The sequence below is a fragment of the Octopus sinensis genome, linkage group LG16 (genome assembly GCF_006345805.1).
Source record: "Octopus sinensis linkage group LG16, ASM634580v1, whole genome shotgun sequence".
In the NCBI taxonomy this organism is placed as follows: Eukaryota; Metazoa; Mollusca; class Cephalopoda; order Octopoda; family Octopodidae; genus Octopus; species Octopus sinensis.
In genome coordinates this window covers 16,902,619-16,928,374 of record NC_043012.1, presented here as the reverse complement: position 1 = coordinate 16,928,374, position 25,756 = coordinate 16,902,619, and the positions used below count along the sequence as shown (strand labels likewise).

The following is a 25,756-nucleotide window of genomic DNA, read 5'->3' as shown; positions in this document are numbered from 1 at the left end:
CAAGGACAGACAAAGGGATTAAGCCAATTACATCGACCCCAGTGCATAACTGGTATTTAATTTATTGACCCCGAAAGGATGAACAGCAAAGTCGACCTCAGCGGAATTTTAACTCAGAACGTAACGGCAGATGAAATACTGCTAAGCATTTCGCCCAGCGTGCTAAAGTTTCTTATTTCTTTATTGCCCACAAGAGGCTAAACATAAAGAGGACAAACAAGGACAGACAAAGGGATTAAGTCAATTACATCGACACGAGTGTGTAACTGGTACTTAATTTATCGACCCCGAAAGGATGAAAGGCAAAGTCGACCTCAGCGGAATTTAAACTCAGAACGTAACGGCAGATGAAATACTGCTAAGCATTTCGCCCGGCGTGCTAACGTTTCTTATTTCTTTATTCCCCACACGGGGCTAAACATAGAGGGGACAAACAAGGACAGACAAAGGGATTAAGTCAATTACATCGACACCAGTGTGTAACTGGTACTTAATTTATCGACCCCGAAAAAGATGAAAGGCAAAGGTGACCTCGGCAGAATTTGAACTCAAAATGTTTCTGCCAGCTCGCTGCCTTGGTTGTGATAAATAAGTTACTAATACACTGAAGAAAAACCCAAAAGAGGAAAATCCAAAAAAGGGAATAATCAGAATCCTACCTCGGGAGTTAGTTTTGGCCGTCCACCTTGGCAGATAAAATTATTAACATGAGATTCTTTCCATAATGGTTGCTGACAGGTGACCAATTCATAGATAAACATTCCAAAGGAGAAACTATCAACCTGAAAAGGAAAAAAACAACAAAATTCATATCTTTTTATTTTGTGTATTTGAGAATTTTTTCATTTACACTGGGCACCCAGCACACATTGAAGAGTGGTTGGCATTAAGTAAGAAGGGCATCATGTTGCAGAAACCATGTCAGAAGAGACAACTGGAGTTTGGACAGCTAGCCAGATGGCCAGCTCCTGTCAAACTGTCCAAACCATGCCAGTATGGAAAATAAACATTAAATGATGATGATGATGATGATGATGATCATCATCATCATCATCGTTTAACGTCCGCTTTCCATGCTAGCATGGGTCGGACGGTTCAACTGGGGTCTGGGGAGTCCGAAGGCTGCACCAGGCCAGTCAGATCTGGCAGTGTTTCTACAGCTGGATGCCCTTCCTAATGCCAACCACTCCGAGAGTGTAGTGGGTGATTTTATGTGCCACCGACACAGGTGCCAGACGAGGCTGGCGAACGGCCACGCTCGGATGGTGTTTTTTATGTGCCACCGACACAGGTGCCAGACAAGGCTGGCAGACGGCCACACTTGGATGGTGCTTTTTATGTGCCACCGACACAGGTGCCAGACGAATAAAAAATATATATCAAACTTACTTATAACCAAAGAAATTCTAACAATAACCATTTTATTTTTGTATTCCAAGACAAAGCATTTAAGATATTATCCAATTAAAAAGCTGAAATAGATATAGTTGTTATTTCTAGCAGACCAAGCAATCAAATAAAGGCCCAGAAGTGTTTTGTATGGGTACTCTTTGACGTGTTTCAGTCATTTAATTGCGGCCATGCTGGAGCACCACCTTTAGTCGAGCAAATTGACCATAGGACTTATTCTTTGTAAGCCTAGTACTTATTCTATTGGTCTCTTTTGCCAAACTGCTAGGCTACGGGGACGTAACCACACCACCATCGGTTGTCAAGCAATGTTGGGAGGACACACACAGACACACAAACATATACACACACATACATATACAAATATATACATATATACGACGGGCTTCTTTCAGTTTCCATCTACCAAATCTACTCACAAGGCTTTGGTTAGCCTGAGGCTATAGTAGAAGACACTTGCCCAAGTTGCTACACAGTGGGACTGAACCCGGAACCATGTGGTTGTTAAGCAAGCTTCTTTATTTCATTCAATTTACCATCAAGGCATTACATAGAAGTAGTAGCTGCAGGTTGGACAAAAACATTAATGAGATGAATGATGAAAAAAAAAAATGGTATTAATGAGGGCAGGCAGAAGACGCCCATCCATCGCTGCTTCTCTAAAACATTGTTCTTTTACAAAACATACAGTTTGAGGTAATAAACCTCTTACTAATGATGGTCAAGGCAAGATGGCTTTTTATCCTAATTCTGCTTCATCAGGGCTGACCTGAAATTGAACTACAACTAATGGTCTCAGGAGTTTGTTATTCAATACTTAAGAACAGAGGCCATAAAAAGCTTCTGGGATGTGGCCTTCACAAGGGACATAACTCTCTTCTTTTGTTTTGGGTTTTTTTACCTGTCATACTTCATATTCTTAGCTAATGGCTTTCAGATCAGTTCCACTCCACAACATCTTGGGTAAAGTGTCTCCTACCATAGAACTAGGTCAACCAATGCTTCATGAGTGAATTTGGTAGGTGGGAATTGTGTGGAAGCTTCTGTGTGTGTGTGTGTATTATTTAATAAATACAGTATATATTCTTATGAGCTACTAACAGTTTCATACGATAAAAACAATTCAGACAGCATTTTATAACATGCTTGGTGCTTTCATGCAATCCTCGGGGATGAAACTAGGCTAAGTATTTCAACAGAAATCTGGCAACAAACGGGTTCACTTGCTAGAAACAGCAGGCAAATATCCATCATATTACACTCTTAAGAAATCTGAAATAAGCAAAGCCAGCTCCTAGAAATATATATTGTGTTTATTAAAGAATATTTATCTCTCACCAGATGGAGTCCTTCTTGCCTTGACCATCATGTCATCATGGAACAGTACATTACATATGTGTGTGTGTCTTTGTGTTTGTATCCCCTGCCCCATGCTTAACAACTGGTGTTGGTTTATTTACATCCCCGTAACTTAGTGGTTTGACAAAACTGACCAGCAGAATAAGCACCAGTTTAAAAAAAAAAATCACCAAGAATTGATTTGTCCAAGAGAACTTTTCAAGGTTGTGCCCCAGTATGGCCACAGTCCAATGACTGAAACAAAATGGGTTAAAAAAAAGAAAAGAAATTTTCTATCTGTAGGAACATAGAAACAAAAAAGAAAAAAAAACAAACATTCAAGACAGTGCTCCAGCATGGCCACAGTTAAATGACTGAAACAAGTAAAAAAAAAAAAAAGATTAAAAAAATAACCCTTTAATTAGATCTCTTACCTTATCTGTATAGATGTCCTTTCCAACATGTTGAAGTATCTCTGGAGCAATGAAAGGTGGCGTTCCACCAAAGCCTTTAGTTCCAGTCGGTAGGGACATACGACTGATGCCGTAGTCAGCAAGTCTGACATCAACGTGGAAGTCAGGCTTTACTGTAAGTGGAATGGGGAATGACCAGACAAGGACGTTTTCCGATTTAAGGTCGCGGTAGATTATTCCTTTTGAATGGAGATAAGATAATGCTGAAGCAATCTGAAAGGTGGGGAAAAAAAAGGAAGAGATAAGACTTTTTAAAAAATGGAGAAGACTTGAAGGATTATTATGTTAAGAAATATTTCAAAACACATCACCGTCATACACAGAAGCTCATTAAGTGTGTGTGTGTGTGTGTATATGTGGGACATAAAACTCTACTTGTGAAAACCTGTTGAGGCAAGTGAAAATCAAAATCGAAATCAAAATCGATCAACATCAATGGAAATCATAGCTGTGATACCAGTGCCGGTGGCACATAAGAGAACCATCCGAATGTGGCCGTTGCCAGCGCCGCCCCAACTGGCCTCCGTGCCGGTGGCACGTAAAAAGCACCATCCGATCGTGGCCGTTTGCCAGCCTCACCTGGCCTCCATGCCGGTGGCACGTAAAAAGCACCATCCAATCATGGCCGTTTGCTAGCCTCGTCTGGCACGTAAAAAGCACCCACAAACTCATGGAGTGGTTGGCGTTAGGAAGGGCATCCAGCCGTAGAAACATTGCCAGATCAGACTGGGCCTGGTGCAGCCTTCTGGCTTCCCAGACCCCAGCATGGCTAAACGATGATAATGATGATGATGACAAAGTATGGGGGTTTAGTTCACAGGTGATCTAAACGATCAGGTACGCTAGGTAAGTGCTGGAACGGATTAATGTTTGTTGACCTCTTTAACAATTATATATATATATATATATATATATATATAATCATTTAAAGGTAATTGTTATGGCTGGTCAGAGAGTAACCATTGGTTTCACACCTATAAAGCACTTAGATGTATAGGTGACTCACCAGACTCAAACACACAATGGCACATAACGTCTCTCTCTCTCTCTCTCTCTCTCTCTCTCTCTCTCTCTCTCTCTCTCTCTCTCTCTCATCTGTGTGTGTGTGTGTGGTGAAAGAAAAGGGAACTTATGAAACAGGTCAGGGCAAATCAACAGCAAAGCACAAAAACACTATACTAACCCCCTCATTCCTAATTGAATCAAATGGTATATTTATCAATTCTTTGCTGGGAATTTTGATATGTAACCATTATGTCAATGGTACATATTTCCTTATAAATCTATCATGGAACATTATCTGAGAATGTGACAAAGACACATAAACACCTTATAACATAATATTATATAATCCTACATGTTATTGCATACCAAATTGTATGAAACAATGAGTTCATAATAAATCTGCTACTGAACCACATGTAGTAATTAATTTATAAAGAGTTTGTAACTAATGAAGAGAGTCTCAATATGATTAGAAATAGCAACCAAATTTACTTCAAATCACACCATATACTTTCTTTAAAAAAATGAACATATCCGATAAAATAATCTTGGTAATAAAGGTCATAATAATAAGGATCAAGATCCCTCCCAAGTCATAGAGATTCATAGGGCTGGTTTCCTGATTTCCATGGAGTACATATATATATGGCCTGCTCGCTTAGCCAGCGGGGTGGTGTCATTCGAAGGCTAAAAAACAATGCGAAGTGCATTGTGACCAGCGATGTGTAACAACATCTGATGGCCTGGTCGGTCACGTGATTACATGATATATATATATAAACTGGTTTCAAATTTTAGCACCAGGCCAGCAATGTTGTGGGAGGGAGCAAGTCGATTACATTGACCCCCATTGCTCAGCTGGTACTTATTTCACTGACCCTAAAAGTATGAAAGGCAAACTTGGACCTTGGTGGAATTTGAACTCAAAGGTAAGGTCTACAGGAGTTGTGTGAGAGCTGCAATGCTGTATGGGAATGAGAGAGAGAGATGGTAATTCTGAGAAGGACTGAGAGAGCAATGGTGAGAGAAATGTGTGACATGAGGCTGTTTGATAAGAGGAGGCCTAAGGACTTGATGAGGATGCTGGGGTTGGATGAATCAGTGGAACGGCTGGCAAGGGCAAATGGAGTGCGGTGGTATGGGCATGTGTTGAGGAGGGATGAGGATCATGTTCTGAGTAGGGTGATTGTGTTTGAGGTAAATGGACAACAAAAGTGAGGTAGACCAAAGGAAATATGGAGGGGACAGGTGGAGGATGAGATTGGAAAGGTTAGCTTGAGAAGGGCAAGATGGAGAGATGGTGTGAGGGCAGTTGTTGTGGCATTGAGGTAGATCTGGCCACCCCCATTAACGGGGACAAAACCTGGATTTAAAATGATGGATGGCGATGATGAAGGTAAAGACAGATAAAATACTGTTACACATTTTGCCCAGCACATTAAGGATTCTGCTAGCTTGCCGCTTTGCCTGAGCTTAATCTATTGGTTTCAAAGGAGGCGAGCTGGCGTATTTACGTTCTGAGTTCAAATTCTGCCGAGGTCGACTTTACCTTTCATCCTTTCGGGATTGATTAAATAAGTACCAGTTATGCACTGGGGTCAATGTAATAGACTTAATTCCTTTGCCTGCCCTTGTTTGTACCCTCTATGTTTAGCCCCCTGTGGGCAATAAAGAAATAAAAAAAAGAAAAAAAATCTATTATTTACATTTAACAGATATTTGTCCTCATATTGTGTGTCATTAACACAATGTTTCAGCTGATATACCCTCCAGCCTTCATCAGGTGTCTTGGGGAAATTTTGAACCTGGATTCTCGTTCCTAAGATATTTTACGATGTAATAATAATGCTAATAATAATAATAATAATAATAATTCCTCATCTCTTACATACAGAACTGAAAAAAATCTATTGTTTCAAATTTTGGCACAAAGCCAGCAATGTTGGGGGAGGGAGCAAATAGATTACATCAACCTGAGAGGAGGATGAAAGGCAAAGTTTACTTCGATAGAATTTAAACTCCGAACCTAAAGATGGACAAAATGTCACAAAGCATTTTGCCTAGTGCAGTAACCATTCTGCTAACTTGCTACCTTAACCCTTTCATTACCGTATTTCTTTTGAGATGCTCTGTGTTTCTTTCAGTTAATTTTAAATATAACTAAGAATTTAGTAAAGTAATTTAGTTACCATTAAGCTAGTGTTAGGAACTTAAATTGTGACTAAGGTTTGGTGGAAGATTTTAATTCAGAACATTTGAAAACAAGACGTTTGTACTACAGAGCCAGAGGTGATTTCAGCCAGTTTGGTATCAAAAGGGTTAAATTAATAATCTGTTAACCCTTTGTTAACCATATTTCTGTTGAGATGTTCTGTGTTTCTTTCAGTTAATTTTAAATATAACTAAGAATTTAGTAAAGTAATTTAGTTATCATTAAGCTAGTATTAGGAACATAAGTTTTGACTAAGGTTTGATGGAAGATTTTAATTCAGAACTTATGAAAACAAGACATTTGTACTACAGAGCCAGAGGTGGTTTCAGCCGGGTTGGTATCGAAGTGGTTAACAACAATAGTAATTTCAGAAAGAGACTCATTGACTACAAACCTGTAATATAACATTTTTAACAGCAAACACAGGCAGCATGTCTTGCTTATCTCGATATGTTTTCAATAAAGAATTCAGTGAGCCATGTGGTGCCAATTCAAGAACTAAGGCCAAAGGATGAATAACGACGCCCAAAAGTTCAACAATCTGTGGATGATGAAGAGACTGAAGAATTGCAATCTCTTGCCGTGCTGTTGTATACGCATGGACTGCATTATACATACGATGGTCAATTGTCTGCAGAAGAAAAAGAAAAAAAAGAATACAGATTAGTTCACAGAAAACAATAATCTTACAGAAAATACAATTTTATAATGAATTAACTAATATATAGAATTAGGTCTTTTCTGGGCCCTAGAACCTATAAAGTTGGATCTTAGCCTGGTTTCCATGTCTAAGCAACTGAAATTACAACACTGCCTGATGAATGTGATTCTGGTCTATTTCAGGATTAACTCCCCTGTCTATTGCTGGAATTCAAATACACTAATCCCTTGACTATTATAGGTGTTTTGTTCCAAAACCTGCCATGATAGACGAAAATCCGCAACAGTAGAAACAGTACTGTACTGTATATATATTTTATCATTTTTATAATTTGGTGTTAGGAAGGTTGGCATTAGGAAGGGCATCCAGCTGTAGAAACACTGCCAGATCAGACTGGAGCCTGGTGCAGCCTTCTGGCTTTCCGGATCCTGGTCAAACCATCAAACCCATGCTAGCATGGAAAACGGACGTTAAACGATGATGATGTATATATTTTTTTAATTATAAATGCAAAACAACACCACAAACTCGCCTCCCAAGTTTTGTTTTTCATACAAATGTATGATTCTTCGTTTACTCATCTATGCTACACTGCATATTTTCTTTTGATATATTTTAATTAATGTGTTATACAGTGCAGTGCTCTACTCTATTTCTATTTATTAATTCATTAATTTTTAGGCTCATTTTTACCACAGAAATAATTAAAATTCAAAGAAATATATATATAAATACCTATTGGCCACAGAAACCTCCATTTACAAATATTATTTCAACAACTAAATATACTTCTACATCTAAGAGATGAGGAATTATGTACATTATTTACATTATTTACATTATTCACATTTGACAGATATTTGTTCTCATCTTGTTTGTTGTTAATACAACGTTTCGGCTGATATACCCTCCAGCCTTCATCAGGTGTGCTGGGGAAATTTCGAACCTGGGTTCTCATTCTTAAGGTATTTCTCGATGTTATTATTATTATCATTATTATTATTATTCAGGTTACTACCTGGAATCGAACTTGGAATCTTGGGGTTCGTAGTCCATGCTCTTAACCACTACGCCATATACCCATGGGCATATATTAATAATAATAATAAAATCGAAAAATGCTTTAGGAATGAGAACCCAGATTTGAAATTTCCCCAAGATGAATATGATGATGATGATGATGATGCGGCAGCGGCAGTGGTGATGATGATGATGATGTCCATTGGTGCCTTTGAGCGGCACATCAGGCAGTCAGAGATCGCCAATTATCTCCATCCCTGGCCAACTGGTTTGCTTCTTTCCAGGTGATGTTCAGTCTCATAGGTCTTCTTTGAAGGTACTATGCCATGTCTTCCTTGGCCAGCCTCTTTTTCTCTTACCCGCCACCGGTGTCCAGCCCATGGCTGTTTTGGCAAACCTCTCCTCTGGCAATTTTCGTACATGACCAGCCATTCTCATTTGTCATTCAGTTACAATTGCATACAGGGGCCTTACTCTTGCTGTTTGGAGAATGGCTTCATTTGTCACTCTGTCTCAATAAAAGATTCTTAGGAACTTCCTGAGCTGGCGGACAACTTTTTGCTGTCATCTTCCACCATGGCCTGGCCCCAAGTCCATGATCAGAAAGGAGGAGGGTTAGGAATTGAGCTAGCAACCCAACCCTGTAAAAACTTACACTGCTAAAGAAACAATCAGTCATAGTATACTACCAAATATATATTAAAGGTTTATAAGTTTTTTCTCTTTTATTTTCTATCCTTTACTTTATTCAGCCATTGGACTGTAAACAAGGGCTAAAATCAATAATCGAATAATTTATCACAAACAACAATCAGAAACCGAGTGATTATTAACCAATGAAATTCAAACTTACCGTACTATTTCTTTTAGTATCAGACAAATTTTTTATGGCACTTGATTTCGTAGGCAAATTCTGAGAAAATTCAACAGAACATGTTACATAGTTATTTTTTACATCATTCATTTGCATAATAATTATATAATGGTGGTAAAATTGAGAAAAAGTCATACATTTTTAATGGCCTTGGAATAACCAATTCTGTCTATTACAGCTTTGACTAGCTTTTAGTCATCATCATCACGATCCACTTTTAGCATCTACTTTTCCATACATGCATGGATCTGAGGGAATTTGTTAAGGCAGATGGCACGTAAAAGCACCCACTACACTCTCGGAGTGGTTGGCATTAGGAAGGGCATCCAGCTGTAGAAACTCTGCCAGATCAAGATTGGAGCCTGGTGCAGCCATCTGGCTCGTCAGTCATCAGTCAAATCGTCCAACCTATGCTAGCATGGAAAGCAGACGTTTAACAATGATGATGATGATGATGATCAGATTTTCTATGGCTGGATGCTCTTCCTGTCACCAACCTTCACTTGTTTCCAAGCAAGATAATATTTCCCCCATGGCCTGACATGTTTTCATGGAAGAGTAGAAATGAAAGAAACCGCTTGTATAATGGTGACACTCTTTTACAACTATCACACAATCTCAAAACAAGAAGGCGCAAATATACACATACCCATACATACATACACACACACACACAATGGGCTTCCATAAGTTTCCATCTACAACATCTACTCGCAAGGCATTGGTTGGTCCAGGGCTATAATATATAGAAGGAAACACTAGCCCAAAGTGCTACGGAGGGGAGGACTGTACCTGGAATCGCATGGTTTGGAAGTGAACTTCTCAAGTGAACTTCCCAACCACATCGACATGTTGGCACCTCTAGCCATGTCTGCACTCATTCAGTATGGGGTTTAACCCTTTAGCATTCAAGCTGGCCATATCCAGCCCAAATATTCTCCCTGTTTTATGGTGAAACTGACCAGATCTGGCCTCTCACACTTACTCTACCATGTCATGCTAAATATAAACAATCACATCATCAAAATCTCAAAGCTAAGAGATAATACAGGATTAATTCAAAACAATTTGAATAAATCAGTATTACGTTGCACAGAGTAATCTGAATGCCAAAGGATTAAATCTGACCCTCCAATAACAAATATTAACAGCAGCTCACAAAAGATGGATTAACTAATTCATTTGTGAGTGATTTGTATATAACGATTATAAACAATCAAAAATAATGAACACATATATTGGGTTGTTCAGAAAGTTTGTGCTGATTTATAGTAGATCACCTTTCGACTTATTTTAGAACATGGTTGAGTCCATAAAATAGAATTTGACTACACCTCCATTTAGAACACAGTTTACTATCTTTTGGTGGAAGATGTTTTATGTTCTAATAAACTGTGTTAATTCTGTAACCCTTTAAAATGGAAGATAAGAAAGTTCATTTTCGGCACTTGATACTTTGGGAACTAGACAAAATTGCTGCAGCTCAGCTGGGATGCATTACCCCACCTTCCATATTCACCAGATATTGCTCCTTCGGATTTCCACTTATTCAGGTCTCTGCAGAATAGTATTAATGGTAAAAATTTCAATTCCTTGGATGATGTAAAAAGATACCTTGATGAATTCTTTGCCATGAAACCACCTCAATTCTGGAAAGAGGGTATTTTCAAGGTAAAGGAAAGATGGAGACGCATTGTGCAACGAAATGGTTCATATTTGGTTGATTAAAAATGTAATGACAAGTATTTATTGACCTTTTTCTTTCCTTTTAATCGGCATGAACTTTCCAGACACCCCAATACATACTCACAGACGATGCTGATGCACTCAAACAATTCAGTTTTGTATGATGTGTGTGTGAGAGGGCAAGAGAGAGAGAAAGAGAGAGAGAGAGGGATTTTGAAGAAACTCTGCCCATACAGATTAGTACTAACCTCTCGATGTAAAATTCCCCGATAGACAATACCAAATTCCCCACGGCCCAGTCTTTCAACTTGTTCCACTTGGTCGCTGTCAAAGAGTAACGATTCCTCAAGATCCCGGAACACCTGAAAATTAAGTAAATGAAATAAATAACCTAAATAGGACCCATAAAGCAGTGTCGGTGGGAGGAGGTGGGGCACAGAAGGTGGGGCACCCAGGAAAAGTCAACTTGTAAAATCTCACTTCAAACTATAATATTCAAACAAGGATTTGAACTCCTGTCTGCTGACCATCAAATATTAAGTGCCCTTATGCTTTTTATCAGAAATGGCTTGTACCCATACACAGTGCCTGTTTACAATTTGATAAGAAGTGGCAAATTACAGTTTGATAAGGAGTGGATAAAATGCCTAAATGCCTTGTGGTATTTGTTCTATCTCATTACATTCCGAGTTCAAATCTCACTGAAATAAACTTTGCTTTTCATCCTTTTGGAGTCAGTGAAAGAGAAAATTTACCAAACCAAAGTTGCAGATCGGTAGAATTGTTAGGATGAGACAAAATACCTTGTGGAATCAGAATCTGTTCTGTCTAATGCTCCAACAGTTCCATTAATCCACTGCCCTGGATTCATGGTGTTTTTTGTTTGTTTTTTTGTTTTTTTTTTGGTAAAGTTGAACAATATACCACATCTTATTCTATCTAATGCCTGGTGTGTGAAATAGCAGCCAACTCTCATTCTAATCATATCCTGCAGTGTAATCAGATTAGAATATATTGGAAGATGTATCTATGATACACTAGCTCTGAAAACAGAAGAGATGATCATGGCTGGAATGCCTGAGTATTGGTCAACTTTTTGCATTCTGAGTTCAAATCCCACCAGGATCAACTTTACCAACTACTTCTTTTGGGTTACTTGAACACAGGAGAGATAACAATTTCATCTTTATTTGTATTAACTTTTTTTGTTATAGATATTAAAAAAAAACGTAAGGGGGAGTTTAGAAAAATGTCTAATATTTCACTCACAATATCAGGGGCCAAATAAAGTTTCTTAAGCTGATTATCTGAAGCAACCCAATAACGACCAAGGTCTCCATGAATGGGGCAGTTTGCAGACTGCTGTTCCAGAACATTTAACATGCATTCCTCCACCAAAAACGAGTGCAAAGTCGAATTGACAAGTAGTTTGTTAGAGCTGAAAGACAGCAAAAGTAAATTAGAATGCCAGAAAGCAAATAGAATGAGACAGAATATTAAAGAATATAGAAAGAGAAAATTGGAATACCAAAGCCAGAAAAAATAAAAAAGGATGAAAATTAAATAAAAGTGTGTTGTATTTTGAGAGTGAAATGGTTGAGTATAACTAATGGGTTCAACTACCAACTAAGAGATCTTGGTTTCAAATTGACCACTAGAGTCTTTTTTTTTTTTTTGTTGTTGTTCAAGGTACTTAACTCTTGTGTGTCATAGTTCAATTAGTTGTTGGGGATTATAATTATAATCTCCAGATCTTCTGGGAATGTCACCTCTGGTAGACTGGTATTCTCTGCAGGAGGATGTCTATGCTTCAGCTGCCTAACAGAATTTATAAGGTAGGAAACTTAAAAGAAACTAGATATTCTTGGGAGCAAGAATCTTATCCTTCATCTGGTGTCACTTGCAAGACAGGAATTAGGAAAATCAGTGTCATTTGTCACTGGCTAATGGACCGTCTTAAAATGAAAAAAGCAATGAGAAGTGGTCTTTATGCTTCTGGTCTATCAGCTATTATCTAATGTTGTTCTTCTTTAGCCTCTGGTCATCAAAGGCATTCCTTTACCAAAGGAATTCTCATCATAATTATCTCTTCATTAGTTCCCCCCATCCAAGACAATATATGTAACACTATATTAACCAATGTGTTCCTTTTTTTTAAGGCACAACATACTTTGAGGGAGATTTGGCTGCTTTTTTAGTGGAGTGAGCAACTATGTAAAGACTCCGTTGTTAACTCAGAGGCTATCTTGGCTCTTGCTATCATCGTTAGTGCACAATTTAGCTCTCATACAGCAAATCTAAATCATATTATGGAGATGAAGAGGTGAGGTTAGCTTGTTACACAGGTTATACTGAACAACATGGCAGAATCAAGCCTTCTTTCATGGGTAAGATCTAGAATCTGAAGAAGTTAGCGATGATGTTAGCTGGTAAAAGTTAATCCATAAAACGAATTACCGTTAGTTGATTTGCCATGGGAAATGAGAACAACAATTATTTCAAACACTTGATCTTCTCTAAAGAGGAAGAATACACAGTGGCTGACATGGAGAGTTTGTTAGCTTGCATCTCTTTAATTACTCTATCTGTTGTCTATTTGGCAAAAAATATTCCTACTAGGAAGAAGAGAATAAGAAATACTAAGAATACAACAGTTAAGCTTATATTTCGAAATGATGATCATGCATAGTAAAGATTATTAATTAGACCAAGCATGAGCAGCCTTTTTGAAGAAATAGGCAGCATGAGACATGGGTCATCATCAAGCAGACCACATACCACAAAAGACATACAGGCTGATTTTGGTAATTTTCCATTAGGCGTACCATTCAGAAATGGTTTGCATGCAGCCTATAGGCCACAGTTTCTCCATGACTAACTCAGACTGTAACACATTTTTTTGCTTTATTCGTTTTTTTTATTCTTTATAGATTTTTTCTTTCTCAAGCCATTTCACTTCTACAAAGCAAATTTTCTATGGCTGGATGCTCTTCCTGTCACCAACCTCCACTTGTTTCCAAGCAAGGTAATATTTCCCCCATGGCCTGACATGTTTTCATAGAAGAGTAGAAATGAAAGAAACCGCTTGTATACAAAGCATAATACAAAGCAAATAATGAAATGAAACTGAAAAAAGATCAAAGGCAGACAAACAGAAAGAAAAGATAAAGAGACAAACAGTGAGAGAGATAGAAAGAGAGAAAGGGAGGCAGATAGTGAGGGACTTACCAGTCTTTCGATTGATCCTCATCCATATTGTCTAAACTTAGACACAGCTCTGATTGGTTAATCAAATCATTGACCATAATCCAGTTGTCTTTGTTATTGAATTTCTGTTGTTTGTGATGTATGGTGGTCAAGCAGCAAGGACATGGTACAAGCCGACTGACTAGATACTGACCGTGGATGTTCTGAATGAAACGTTGCTCGCCAAGCTCTGGGTACCAGTCCTGCAACAAGTTGTCAACGTGTTCAATGACACGGGCCAGAAGTCTGCAGGACAACTTCTCATTGCGAACTAGAGTAAAGTCGCATACTTTGTTGACATTCTGGCAAAAAAGGCTACAAGAGAAAGCAGATCCTTTTATTTACCATATATAAATGTGTGTGTGCGTAATATTATTATGGAATTATGGACACATAAATCAATGTTGAATCAAAACATATTGTGTTTATCCATTCCTAAAATGTTCCAGCAGACTCAAACATGAGCATGCCATTGTGCTATTGGAAAGGATTTCCTCTCAAAGAATGATTTCTCTCTATAAACAATGTATAAACAATATAGTTGCTACAAGTGATGTTGGTAGACTATCAGATACTGGTGTTTCAACATAGTTATACCTCCTCAGTAATAGATATCACCGGATCTACTGGAGCTAGACGAGAACAACTGCTTCTATGTATAAATATCTGTAAACAAAACCTTTTCTGAGGCATGCTAAGATTTGCCAAGCTAATATTAAATTATTATGGGCATGCAAAAAGAGAATCAAAACAACAATGTCTATATCCATTTGAAATATGTTCTAGCAGATGTGCATGTTCAAGTTTGCTGGAATATATTAAGGAAATACACATCATTTGTGCATGTGTGCATATGTGTATGTGTGTATGCATGTGTCTGCATGCATGTGTGCGTGTATGCGTACAAGTAAGAGACAGAGAGAGAGACTCAATCAAAATTATTCTCTGGTTTCAGCTCCGTGGAATACTAAACATTATTTTGCAGTGAGCTCAAAGCGCAGTATATTGTTGGAACATGTTTTAATTACAAACTTCCTCAGAAAATAGAAAAAAACAAAGCAATTGTAACGGCTGGATTAGGACCAAAAATCTATAAACAATCTGATTTGTCAATCGTCTGTGATTTGTAAAAGTAATAAGAGCTGGAATATAAGGGGTGGGAGGCAAGTATTTCACAGGGGAGAGAACTCTTATAATACTGATTTAACAGTAACTGCTTCCAACAACACCACCACCACTACCACCTACACACAGACAAAGCAAGATCTGCAATTACAAAGAATACACATAGGAAAAAAAAAAACGATAACAAAATGAAAAGTTAATAGGAATTGAACCACAGTCCTTTAAGTATTCTTTTATTCTTTTACCTGTTTCAGTCATTTTGAATGTGGCCATGCTGGAGCACCACCTTTTAGTCGAAGAAATCGAACCCTGGACTTATTCTTTGTAAGCCTGTTACTCATTTTATTGGTCTCTTTGGCCAAGCCACTAAGTTACGGGGAACGTAGACACACCAACATCAGTTGTCAAGTGACGGTGGAGGGGCAAACAGACACACAAACACACCAATATATACATATATATACGACAGGCTTCTTTCAGTTTCTGTCTACCAAATCCATTCACATGGCTTTGGTCAGCCGAAGCTAGAGTAAAAGACACTTGCCCAAGATACCACGCAGTGGAACTGAACCCAGAACCATAGACACGCCTGCACCATATATTAATATGTGATACATCAATTTAATACACAATCATCATCATCATCATCATTTAGCGTCCGTTTTCCGTGCTAGCATGGGTTGGACGGTTCAACTGCATCAGGCCCAGTCTGATCTGGCAGTATTTCTACGGCTGGATGCCCTTCCTAACGCCAACCACTCCGCGAGTGTAGTGGGTGCTTTTTACGTGCCACCCGCACAATATTAATATCAATACAAGGAAACAGTCAAGCTGCAGGAGAGGCTGTATTAATATATTAATAGAGTAGAGCCTCACAGTAGGAATGCACCATTGTACAAGTTATTTGTTGTACAAGCCAAAGCTTATGCAAATTCTTGTCTTGAAGTATGACTGGAAATCCGTAGTGCAAGTGAGTTTTATACAGGCAACCATTAGTCAGCGCTGAGCTCGCTCATGCTCTCCCATCAAGGCAGCCTCCGCTCACTCACTTCACATGTTTATCTCATGGCAGCATCCCAGTTGTGTTTTATCCAGTGACTTTTTTAGCTTTCTGCATTTTTTGGTATTCATCATCATCATCGTTTAGCATCCGCTTTCCATGCTAGCATGGGTTGGACGGTTCAACTGGGGTCTGGGAAGCCAGAAGGCTGCACCAGGCCCAGTCTGATCTGGCAATGTTTCTATGGCTGGATGCCCTTCCTAATGCCAACCACTCCGTGAGTGTAGTGGGTGCTTTTTACATATTATTCTATAATAATTAGTTATGTTTGTCATGGGTCTTTAGAAGGTTAGTTCAAAGGACAATGCAAAGAAGAAGAAAAATCTGATTACAATAAAACTGAAGAAGGAAATCATTGATAAACATGAGAGAGGAGTGCGTGTAGTGGATATAGCATGTCAATACGACAGAAGCATGTCGACAATCTGCACCATCTTGAAGCAAAAGGATGAGATCAAGGCCATTAAACAGCAAAGGGTGTCTCCAGGCTCTCCAAGCAATGCACATCTGTCCACAAAGAGATGGAAAAATTGTTTCTCCTGTGGATCAAGAAGCAACTCGCAGGGGATACAATTATGAACACCATCATCTGTGAAAAAGAACAAGCGCTGTATAGGGATCTCCTGAAGCAGAAGCCTCAAACATCTACAAAGGAGACATCAGAAGATGCATTTAAGGTCAGTCACTACTGGTTTGATAATTTCAAAATGAGGACTGGTGTTCATAGCATCATCAGGTATGGAGAAGCAGCGAGTTCTGACACGAAGACAGCTGAGGATTTTATGCTTGAATTCCATCAGCTCATAGCAGGTGAGGGGTGCATCATACAACAGGTATTTAACTGTGATGAAACTAGCCAGTTTTGGAAAAAAAATACCCAGAAGAACCTACATAACTGCAGAGGAGGAGAAGAAAATACCAAGCTACAAGCCTATGAAAGACAGACTAGCTCTTGCCCTCTATGCTGATGTGAGTGGAGACTTGAAGATTAAGCCACTCTTTGTCTACCATTCTGAAAACCCACAGGCATTCAAATCACACAAAATCATGAAGAAGCCTGGGTCATCAGACAATTCTTCACTGAGTGGGTCACCTTATCTTTGGACCAGCAACAAAAATGTACCTTCTGGAGAATGATCTTCCTCTCAAGGCCCTGCTCATACTCAACAATGCTCCTGCTCACCCTCCCATCTTTGAAGATATCCTGGATGAACTTAAATTCATAGAAGTTCTATTCCTTTCACACAACACCACCCCTATCTTGCAGCCCATAGACCAACAAATTACTTCTAATTCTAAGAAATTGAACACCAAACACCTGTTTCATCAGTGCTTTAAAGTCACTGAAAACACAAATCTGACCCTTTGTGAGTTTTGGAAGGAGCACTACAACATTGTTAACTGCCTGAATCTCATCGATATGGCCTGGCAGAGTGTAATGAGGAGAACACTGAATTCTACATAGAGGAAACTGTGGCCTGACAGTTTATCTGAAAGAGACTTCAAAGGGTTTGAGTTTGAGACACTTGTAGTCGAGGAGATAGTGTCTCTTGGCAAATCCATGGGCCACAAGGTTGACGATGGGGACATTAACCATCTCATTGAGAAACACTCAGAGGAGCTGGTGACAGATGAACCCCCGCAGCTTCAGGAGCAGCAGCATTTGGATGTGGTGAAAGAGATTGGTTCCCTGGAGGAGGACAGTGTAACGGAGAAGGCTATACCTATGAGTGACAAAAAGCAGTGTTGGTAAAGTGGCAGTATGTTTCTGAATATGTAGAAAAATATCATCCTGAAAAAGTATCTAATGGTTGTGCAGCTGCTTTATTTAATGGCACTGTTCTGGAACATTTTCGTAACATTTTGAAAGGTAGGAAAAAGCAGACTTCCTTTGATAAGTTTCTAATGAAACAACCTCCAAGTGTGAAAAGTGAAGAAAGTGTGTCCAAAAATCCTAAATTAAGTAAAGTGAGAGAGAGCACTTCAGAAATTGTTCTTCCAAAAGTCTTAATAGAAGGAGATTCTCCTTCCAAACAACAATCCTTTCCTCCCTGCTCCATCATCTTCCTCCCCGCTCCATCATCTTCCTTGTGCACAAATCATCCAATCTGTGAGGTAATTAAATCAATAGAACCAGTTTACATATTTCTTTTGCATTCTGTTTTATCATGCTTTTATAATTGTCATTTTCCTTGTAACTGCATCTTTTCTGTTTTAAAAGTCATAAAAAATGATTTTTGGGTAGTTTTGTGGGGCTGGAACCAATTAACAATATTCTAATTAACTTCAATGGGAAAAACTAATTTGTAAAACAAGCTCAGTCATGGAATGAATCAAACTCATGCTGCAAGATAGCACTGTATATTAATACATATTATTTATTATGTTAACACATATCATTTATTACGCTACAAATAATATTATTACATATTATATATAGCATAGAATGGAATTAAAGAAGAAAGATAGTGTATATTTACCAATATTGTTCACTTGAAGTACTCTGCTGATCATTTTCTGTTATATCACATTTTTGCTGAGATGTTTTCTTCTGCTGCTCACTGGAAATGTTATAAAAATTTATAGAATATTCATTACTGGGGAAACAAAGCTCCAGAACAGAAGCTTGTTTTAAGTCTACAATCTCCCACCTCTGTCCCATGTGACACAAGACTTTACAACGTGTAAAGTCACATATGACCCCAGGGGAGTCGGCACTGGCTTCTTTCACACTCAGTAACACACAATTCTTGTACACTAGTTCCATTTGTTTCTGCCAGCACCGCCATCGAATTGTCTTCACAATTTCTTTACGGATAATTGGCAGACATTGGTCACAACAACAATCAATATCAAACAAGTATTCAGCTGTGGTGTATATACATTTGTCTGCCAAGAGTCTTGTAATAACCTGGGGCCAAAATCCACTGGGTATGTACATTAGCTGGTATAGTCGGCACATGGAATGGATCGGTTCCAATTTATAAGAATTCAGTTTTGCTTGGGAAGTATCAAAAGAATTTTCTTGTTTATTTTCAAGTACAGGAGACGTTTCAACTTTTACAAGATTGTTCTGAGGTAGTGGTTTGGTAGGAATATTTTCTGGGACTTTTATACTGATGCTCTCATCAAAGTTCAAATTTGGATTTTCTTCATCACTTTCATCATATTTTAATTTTACCTGATCAAAAAAAAAAAAAAAAAAAATTAAAATAAATTGAAAGAAAATGAGAAATGAAGTAAAGATTTAAATTATTATGGAAGTGCCACCGGACTGGTTCCCATGCAGGTGGCACGTAAAAAACACCTTTTGAGTGTGGTCATTGCAAGTACCGCATGACTGCCCCTCGTGCCGGTGACACGTAAAAAGCACCCACTACACTCACAGAGTGGTTGGTGTCAGTAAGGGCATCCAGCTGTAGAAACTTTGCTAGATCAGATTGGAGCCTGGTGCAGCCTTCTGGCTTGCCAGTCCTCACTCAATACATCCAACCCATGCCAGCATGAAAAGCAGACGTTAAACGATGATGATGATGATGTGTTTCTTCTTTAACATGTTACAGTTTCTTTCACTTCCGTTGGCAATGGTGATACCAAATAACTGAAAAGTATGGTTTTATCAACATCCTTAGATTCACCTTCAATGTTTCTCAACATATTTATGTTTGTCTTCAACATTTATCAACATGACATTTCTATTCATGTATAATATACACCCATGTTTAAAGCACATCTGTAATTATGAGCAAAGAAATTTCTCCAGAAACTACATCTTGTGTATAATACACAGTAACATGTCTTTATTATTACAATGCAAAGGAAGAAGAAAGGGAAGCTTCGTTAAATTTACTATAATTACTAAATAAAATACATTCAAAAAGTTTACACATCTTAAATGCAATGAAAACCAACTTCAAAAGTGATCTTTGAATTTTACTTGTGCAAGATGTAAAATTGCAACTTCTGTGGAATCGGCAGCGGAAGAAGTGCACGTTGTACACAAATAAATATAAAGATTGTTTGCCAACATAACATGGCAGTCCTGGTTTAGGACAAATGTTGCTGTAATTTAGCTCCAGGAGACATTGTCTCCAGCTGGCTATTTTCGAACAAGGGAATCTAGCACCCCAACTCAGTTCAAAACAATATCTGTGTATAACCCGGAAATCATGATACACAGATTTTGTTTTGAGCTGAGTGGGGATGCTAGTTTCCCTTGTTTGAAAATATAAGGACACAGATCGTGTCGTATAGCCAGCTGGAGACGATGTCTCCTGGGGCTAAATTACAGCAACATTCATCCTAAACCAGGACTGCCATGTTATGTTGGCAAACAGTCTTTACTCCAAGGCACTGTTGCTGAATATCTCGCATTGTCAGATTTAAAAATAGTTATTTTCTAACAAATAAATATGATAGTTATTTCTTCACTGATTTGTTATCATCATCATCATCATTTTACCATCCACATTTCAATAGTTGTTGACTCTCAACTATTGAAAAGGTTGCAAGACAGAGCGAAAATTTGAATGGAAATATTACCAGTGAGTGTGTTAAATTGTAAGGCACTAAAAGAGAATGACTCTACCCAGATACAACAGAAAATACAATAAGGAAGAAAAAAAAACTTACCAGAACTTGTTTTTCACAGGGCACAGTTGGTAGCAAAGATGGAATTAAAAGTTTATCTTTATCAAACTGTAGGGCTAATTCAAACTTACTCAGTAAGTCTAACATATAGCCTTGAGAACCGGAATTTGGACTCTTTGATAAACTCTTATAGAGCAGACCTAAGTCTTTCATATACATCACACCTGAAACAAAGAAACAGCGAATTGTTTTAAATCAAGAACCAAACCATTTTAAGCATGGCATGGTATGTTATTGTATGGTATGGTGAAGGGGCATGTGCTATTGCAGAACATTGCTGCATCTACATTATTTACATTTGATGGATATTTGTCCTCATCTTGTTTGTTGTTAACATAACTTTTCAGCTGATATACCCTCCAGCCCTCATCAGGTGTCTTGGGGAAATTTCGAACCTGGGTTCTCATTCCTAAGGTATTTTTTGATGTTGTTGTTATTATTATTATTATTATTATCATTAATTATTATTATTATTATTATTATTATTATTATTATTCAGGTCACTGCCTGGAATCGAACTAGGAATCTTGGGGTTGGTAGCCTGCGCCCTTAACCACTACGCCATATGCCCGTGGGCATATGACATATTGGTTAATCAAAATTTTCCCAAGACACCTGATGAAGGCTGGAGGGTATATCAGCTGAAATGTTGTGTTAACAACAAACAAGATGAAGACAAATATCCGTTAAATGTAGACAATGTAAATAATGTAAATAATTCTTCATCTCTTAAATATAGAACTGTATTGCTATAACTGTCATTTGTCAGTATTTTTTTGGGATTGTCCCAGCCACACCCCACCTTAAATAGAAAAAAATTATAATTTTCTGTTTAAAGTGATATATCTTTATGTAATTTACTTAGCAACAATGGAAGAGCAAAGGTTTCCATGCCAAGTCTTATTCGGTGAACTCACTTGAGGAAAAAGACCAGAGGGTTGCCCTCTTCGAAGATACAAGGACCAATTCAAGACAACACTGAAAGTCACTGGAATTAATCCTAAATCATTTGAAAAACAATCTTCAGACTGGGTCCCACCTGCAAGGTGATGCACCGTTTATCTTGATATGAAATCACCATTTCGTGCACATATGGTTGTGATGCCTGGTGTACCCTTATCAAAGCTAAACTTTGGAAAGAGACTGCTTATTCTCTAAATACCTACTGATTCCTGCAAAAGAAATGAAGAACTGAATGCAGATCCTGTAGGCCGACAAAGACTCTTTAGTCTCCTTGTATGAGTCAACCTTTTTAGTCCCAAAATCATGATAAAATGTATGTGGTCTGCATTATAAAGTTGTTGGTTACTGGAAGGGCTTCTTTGGGTAGTGAGATGAACAAACACATTGGGTAGCAAAACAAAGTACCCTAATGGATAGTATGATAAAGGACCACAATGGGTCCATCCAGGAGGATAATAACTCTGGATAATACCTGACACAGAATAGAGAGGACCCTTCAGTCATCTTTCCTAAAAAAAACATCTCCAGTTTTAGAGTCATACAATTAAATGCATCCAGTATACTTTGTAAAACTGATGGTGATATGAGCAACAATGAGGTAAAAATGGAACATATAAGAGAGATGTGTACTCTATAATCCACATCCTGGGCTAGCTGGGACAGTAGCACCAAATAAAAACTAATACAGAGTTGAAGGAACTCTTTAGTTCTACCCCCCACACAATCTCTCCAGTGCTGGTGGCATAATAACAGGCACCAGGTCTATACCACAAAACATACGTATAACAACAGTGGTTAGTGTTTTTCCACTGATGTGCATGTATGATAACACAGAACGCAATGCATTACAAGACTCGTCCAATCCAAGTTAACATGTTACAACGGACATAAGATGATGACAACAAAGATGAAGGTGATGATGACGACAATGATAATGACGATGATGTATAAATCAATAAAAAATAAGTTCTACAAACCGTTGACAGCAAATTTGTTTACTTCTCGAATGGTGACCACTTTAGCAAGTTGATCACAAAGCCACTGGGGGTCAAGGAAGTATGTATCAGATAGGTTGATATCTTCATAATGACAAAGGACACCTGAAAATAAATGATTGAAGGACATTTGAAATTCTTCAAAAAATCAAAGAAATTATTCTCACATAAACCGAACCCATGACTTTATTTTTGAATGCCAAATATTGTGTTAGTATGTAAATATATATATACATATATATATATATATATATATAATTTTAATCCAAACGGGAAACAAAAAAACAACAACAATGGAACAATTACAGTATTATTATTAATAGGCGCTCAGGAAATGGAAGCAGGGAGGTATAACGTTTCGAGCGGAGCTCTTCGTCGGAAACATAAAGAAGGAAGAGAGAGGAAAGAAAGATCCCAGAGCGGACAACAGGGAAAGAGAAAAAAAACGACTGGTGTTTACGAGTTGCACATGGTGAAAGGCGGATGTTTACGATAACAAGAGCAAAGTGGGTTTTTAAAGGCAAAAGAGTGGAGACAAGGTTGGTAACGCAACAGATGTGTGTGTATGTGTGAGTGTGTGCGTGTGCGTGTGTGTATGTGTGTGTGTGAGGCGAGATGAAAAAACAAAAAAATATATGTGTGTGTTAGTGTGTGCGTCTGTGTGTAGGCGTGTGAGGTAGGGCGAGACAGTGGTCAGCTTAGCAGACAAGGTCAGTAGTAAGAAAAAGAAGGAAGGAGGAAGGGAGGGAGGGGAAGGGGTGGGGGCGTATGTAGCGTGCCAGCGTGTGTTGAGTAGTAGTGTGTGTGTGTGTCCAGTGTCGTGGTGGTATTAATGGCGAGTAGATTGAATGTGTGTAAGAGTAATGTATATATTTAAGCAATGTGTGTATATGTGTGCGCGTGTGTGTAACGAAAAAGGGGGGGGGTTAAGGAAAAAGGACTCCAGCTGAGGGGAAGATGGAAGAGTGGTCCCGCGGAGACGGGCGTGGGAAAACCCAACGACACGCGACGGTCCCAGGAACGGGCGGGAGATCTCGTCGGGTCCAAGAGCGAGGTGCATGCGGCGCGTATGCATGCGCGAACCGGCGCAAGCGCGTGTGTGCGCGCCTGCGAGTATGCGCGTAAGTATGTATGTGTGTGGATGTGTGAGTGTGTCTGTGTGTATGTCTAGGTGGCAGTGTGTCCGATGAATGTGTGTGAGTATGTGTGTATGTATGTGTGTGCATAGATGTATGTCCGTGTGTGTGTGTGTGTGTGTGTATGTGTATGAGTGTGTATGTATGTACGTGTGGGTGTGGGGAAGTGTGTGTGTGTGCATGTGTGTGCGCGTACATACAGGTGTGTGAGTGAGTGTGTGTGTGTGTGTATGTATGTGTGAGTGTGTATGTATGTGTGTGTAGGATGCATGTATGTGTATGGGTGTATGTATGCGTGTGTGTATGTATGTATGTGTACGTGCGTGTGTGTGTGTGTGTATGCGTGTAGGTGTGCGCGTGTGCATGCATGCATGCATGTGCGTATGTGTGTGTGTGTGCATGTGTGTGGGTATATATGTATGTGCGTGTATGTGTGTGTATGTGCGTACATGTGTGTGTGTGTGTATGCATGTGTGTGTATGTAGGTGTGTAGGCGTGTGTGTATAGGTGTATGTATGTAAGTATGTATGGGTGTGTCTGTGTATGTGTGTGTGTGTATGTATGTGTGTGTATGTAGGTGTGTGGGCGTGTGTATATGTGTGTGTATGTAGGTGTGTGGGCGTGTGTATATAGGTGTATGTGTGTATGTCTGGGTGTGTCCGTGCATGTTTGTGTGTGTGTGTGTGTATGCATGTGTATGTAGGTGTGTGTGTACGTGTGTAATGTATGTGTGTATGCGTGTGTATGCGTGCGTGTGTGTATGTAGGTGCGTGTGTATGTGTGTGGGAGTGTAGGTGTGTGTGTGCGTGTGCGTGTTTATGTTGGTGTGTGCGTATGTGAGTGTGAGTGTATGGGTGTTTGTCATGCATGTGTGTGCGCGTGCAGGTAAGTGTGTGTGTAAGTATGTGTGTGTGTATGTTTGTGTGAGTGTGTACGTGTGTATGTCTGTGTGTATGTATGTGCGTATAGGAGTATGTGGGTATGTGGGTATATATATATATATATATATATATATATATATATATAAACATGGAATTTTGTCAGTGACGGGTCGTGGTTCCAAAGCGACAAAAATATTTTGACAAATTAAATTTAAATGTTGAGGTGAATCTAACAGGTTTTTAAATGGCTTATAAACACCTTCCATGCTGCAATTGTTTTTGTTTCAGCACACGATCTCAGGCCAGGTCACTTACTATGCAAGTACATCTCCATAAATAAATACATATATATATATATATACACACACATATATAAATATATATAATAGTGAATCCAAAGTATATAATGCTTTAAATAAAAGCATGTACAATACAGTAATCCCTCAACTATTGTGGGTGTTATGCTAAGTTACAGGAATGTAAACACACCAGCATCGGTTGTCAAGTGATGGTGGGGGAACAAACAGACACACAAACATACACACACACACATATATACACATACATATATATATATATATATATATATATATATATATATATATATGAAGTGTCTTCTACTATAGCCTCGGGCCAACCAAGGCTTTGTGAGTGAATTTAGTAGATGGAAACTGAAAGAAGCCTTGTCACGTGTGTGTGTATGTTTGTGTGTCTGTGTTTGTCCCACCCCACCACCGCTTGACAACCGATGTCGCTGTGTTCATGTCTCTGTAACTTAGCGGTTCAGCAAAAGCGACCAATCAAATAAGTACTGGGCTTACAAAGAATAAGTCCTGGGGTTGCTTTGTTCAACTAAAAGGCGGTGCTCCAGCATGGCCACAGTCAAATAAATGACTGAAACAAATAAAAGAACAACATATGTATATTGCAATACTGGTAAGATTGGTACTCCTAAGGTCAGTCAATAGCTCGACACCAAAACCTTTGACCTCAGAGGTTAATCAATAACATCAGCATCTTC

General features: G+C 38.6%; 1 protein-coding gene across 3 annotated transcripts in view; it reads right to left on the bottom strand.

Moving 5' to 3' along the window:
* LOC115220350 (leucine-rich repeat serine/threonine-protein kinase 1-like) overlaps positions 1–25,756 on the bottom strand; it is a 235,349-nt gene that overhangs the window by 120,632 nt on the left and 88,961 nt on the right. For all 3 annotated transcript variants that reach the window (XM_036509925.1, XM_036509926.1, XM_029790458.2), the window contains exons 19-28: positions 22,701–22,823; positions 20,743–20,924; positions 18,591–19,291; positions 13,908–14,240; positions 11,949–12,117; positions 10,928–11,041; positions 8,973–9,032; positions 6,833–7,069; positions 3,183–3,434; positions 660–782 (exon numbers count right to left, since the gene is read on the bottom strand). In XM_036509925.1, coding sequence (XP_036365818.1) covers positions 660–782; positions 3,183–3,434; positions 6,833–7,069; positions 8,973–9,032; positions 10,928–11,041; positions 11,949–12,117; positions 13,908–14,240; positions 18,591–19,291; positions 20,743–20,924; positions 22,701–22,823 — 2,294 coding nt within the window. The remainder of the gene's footprint in view (positions 1–659; positions 783–3,182; positions 3,435–6,832; positions 7,070–8,972; positions 9,033–10,927; positions 11,042–11,948; positions 12,118–13,907; positions 14,241–18,590; positions 19,292–20,742; positions 20,925–22,700; positions 22,824–25,756) is intronic.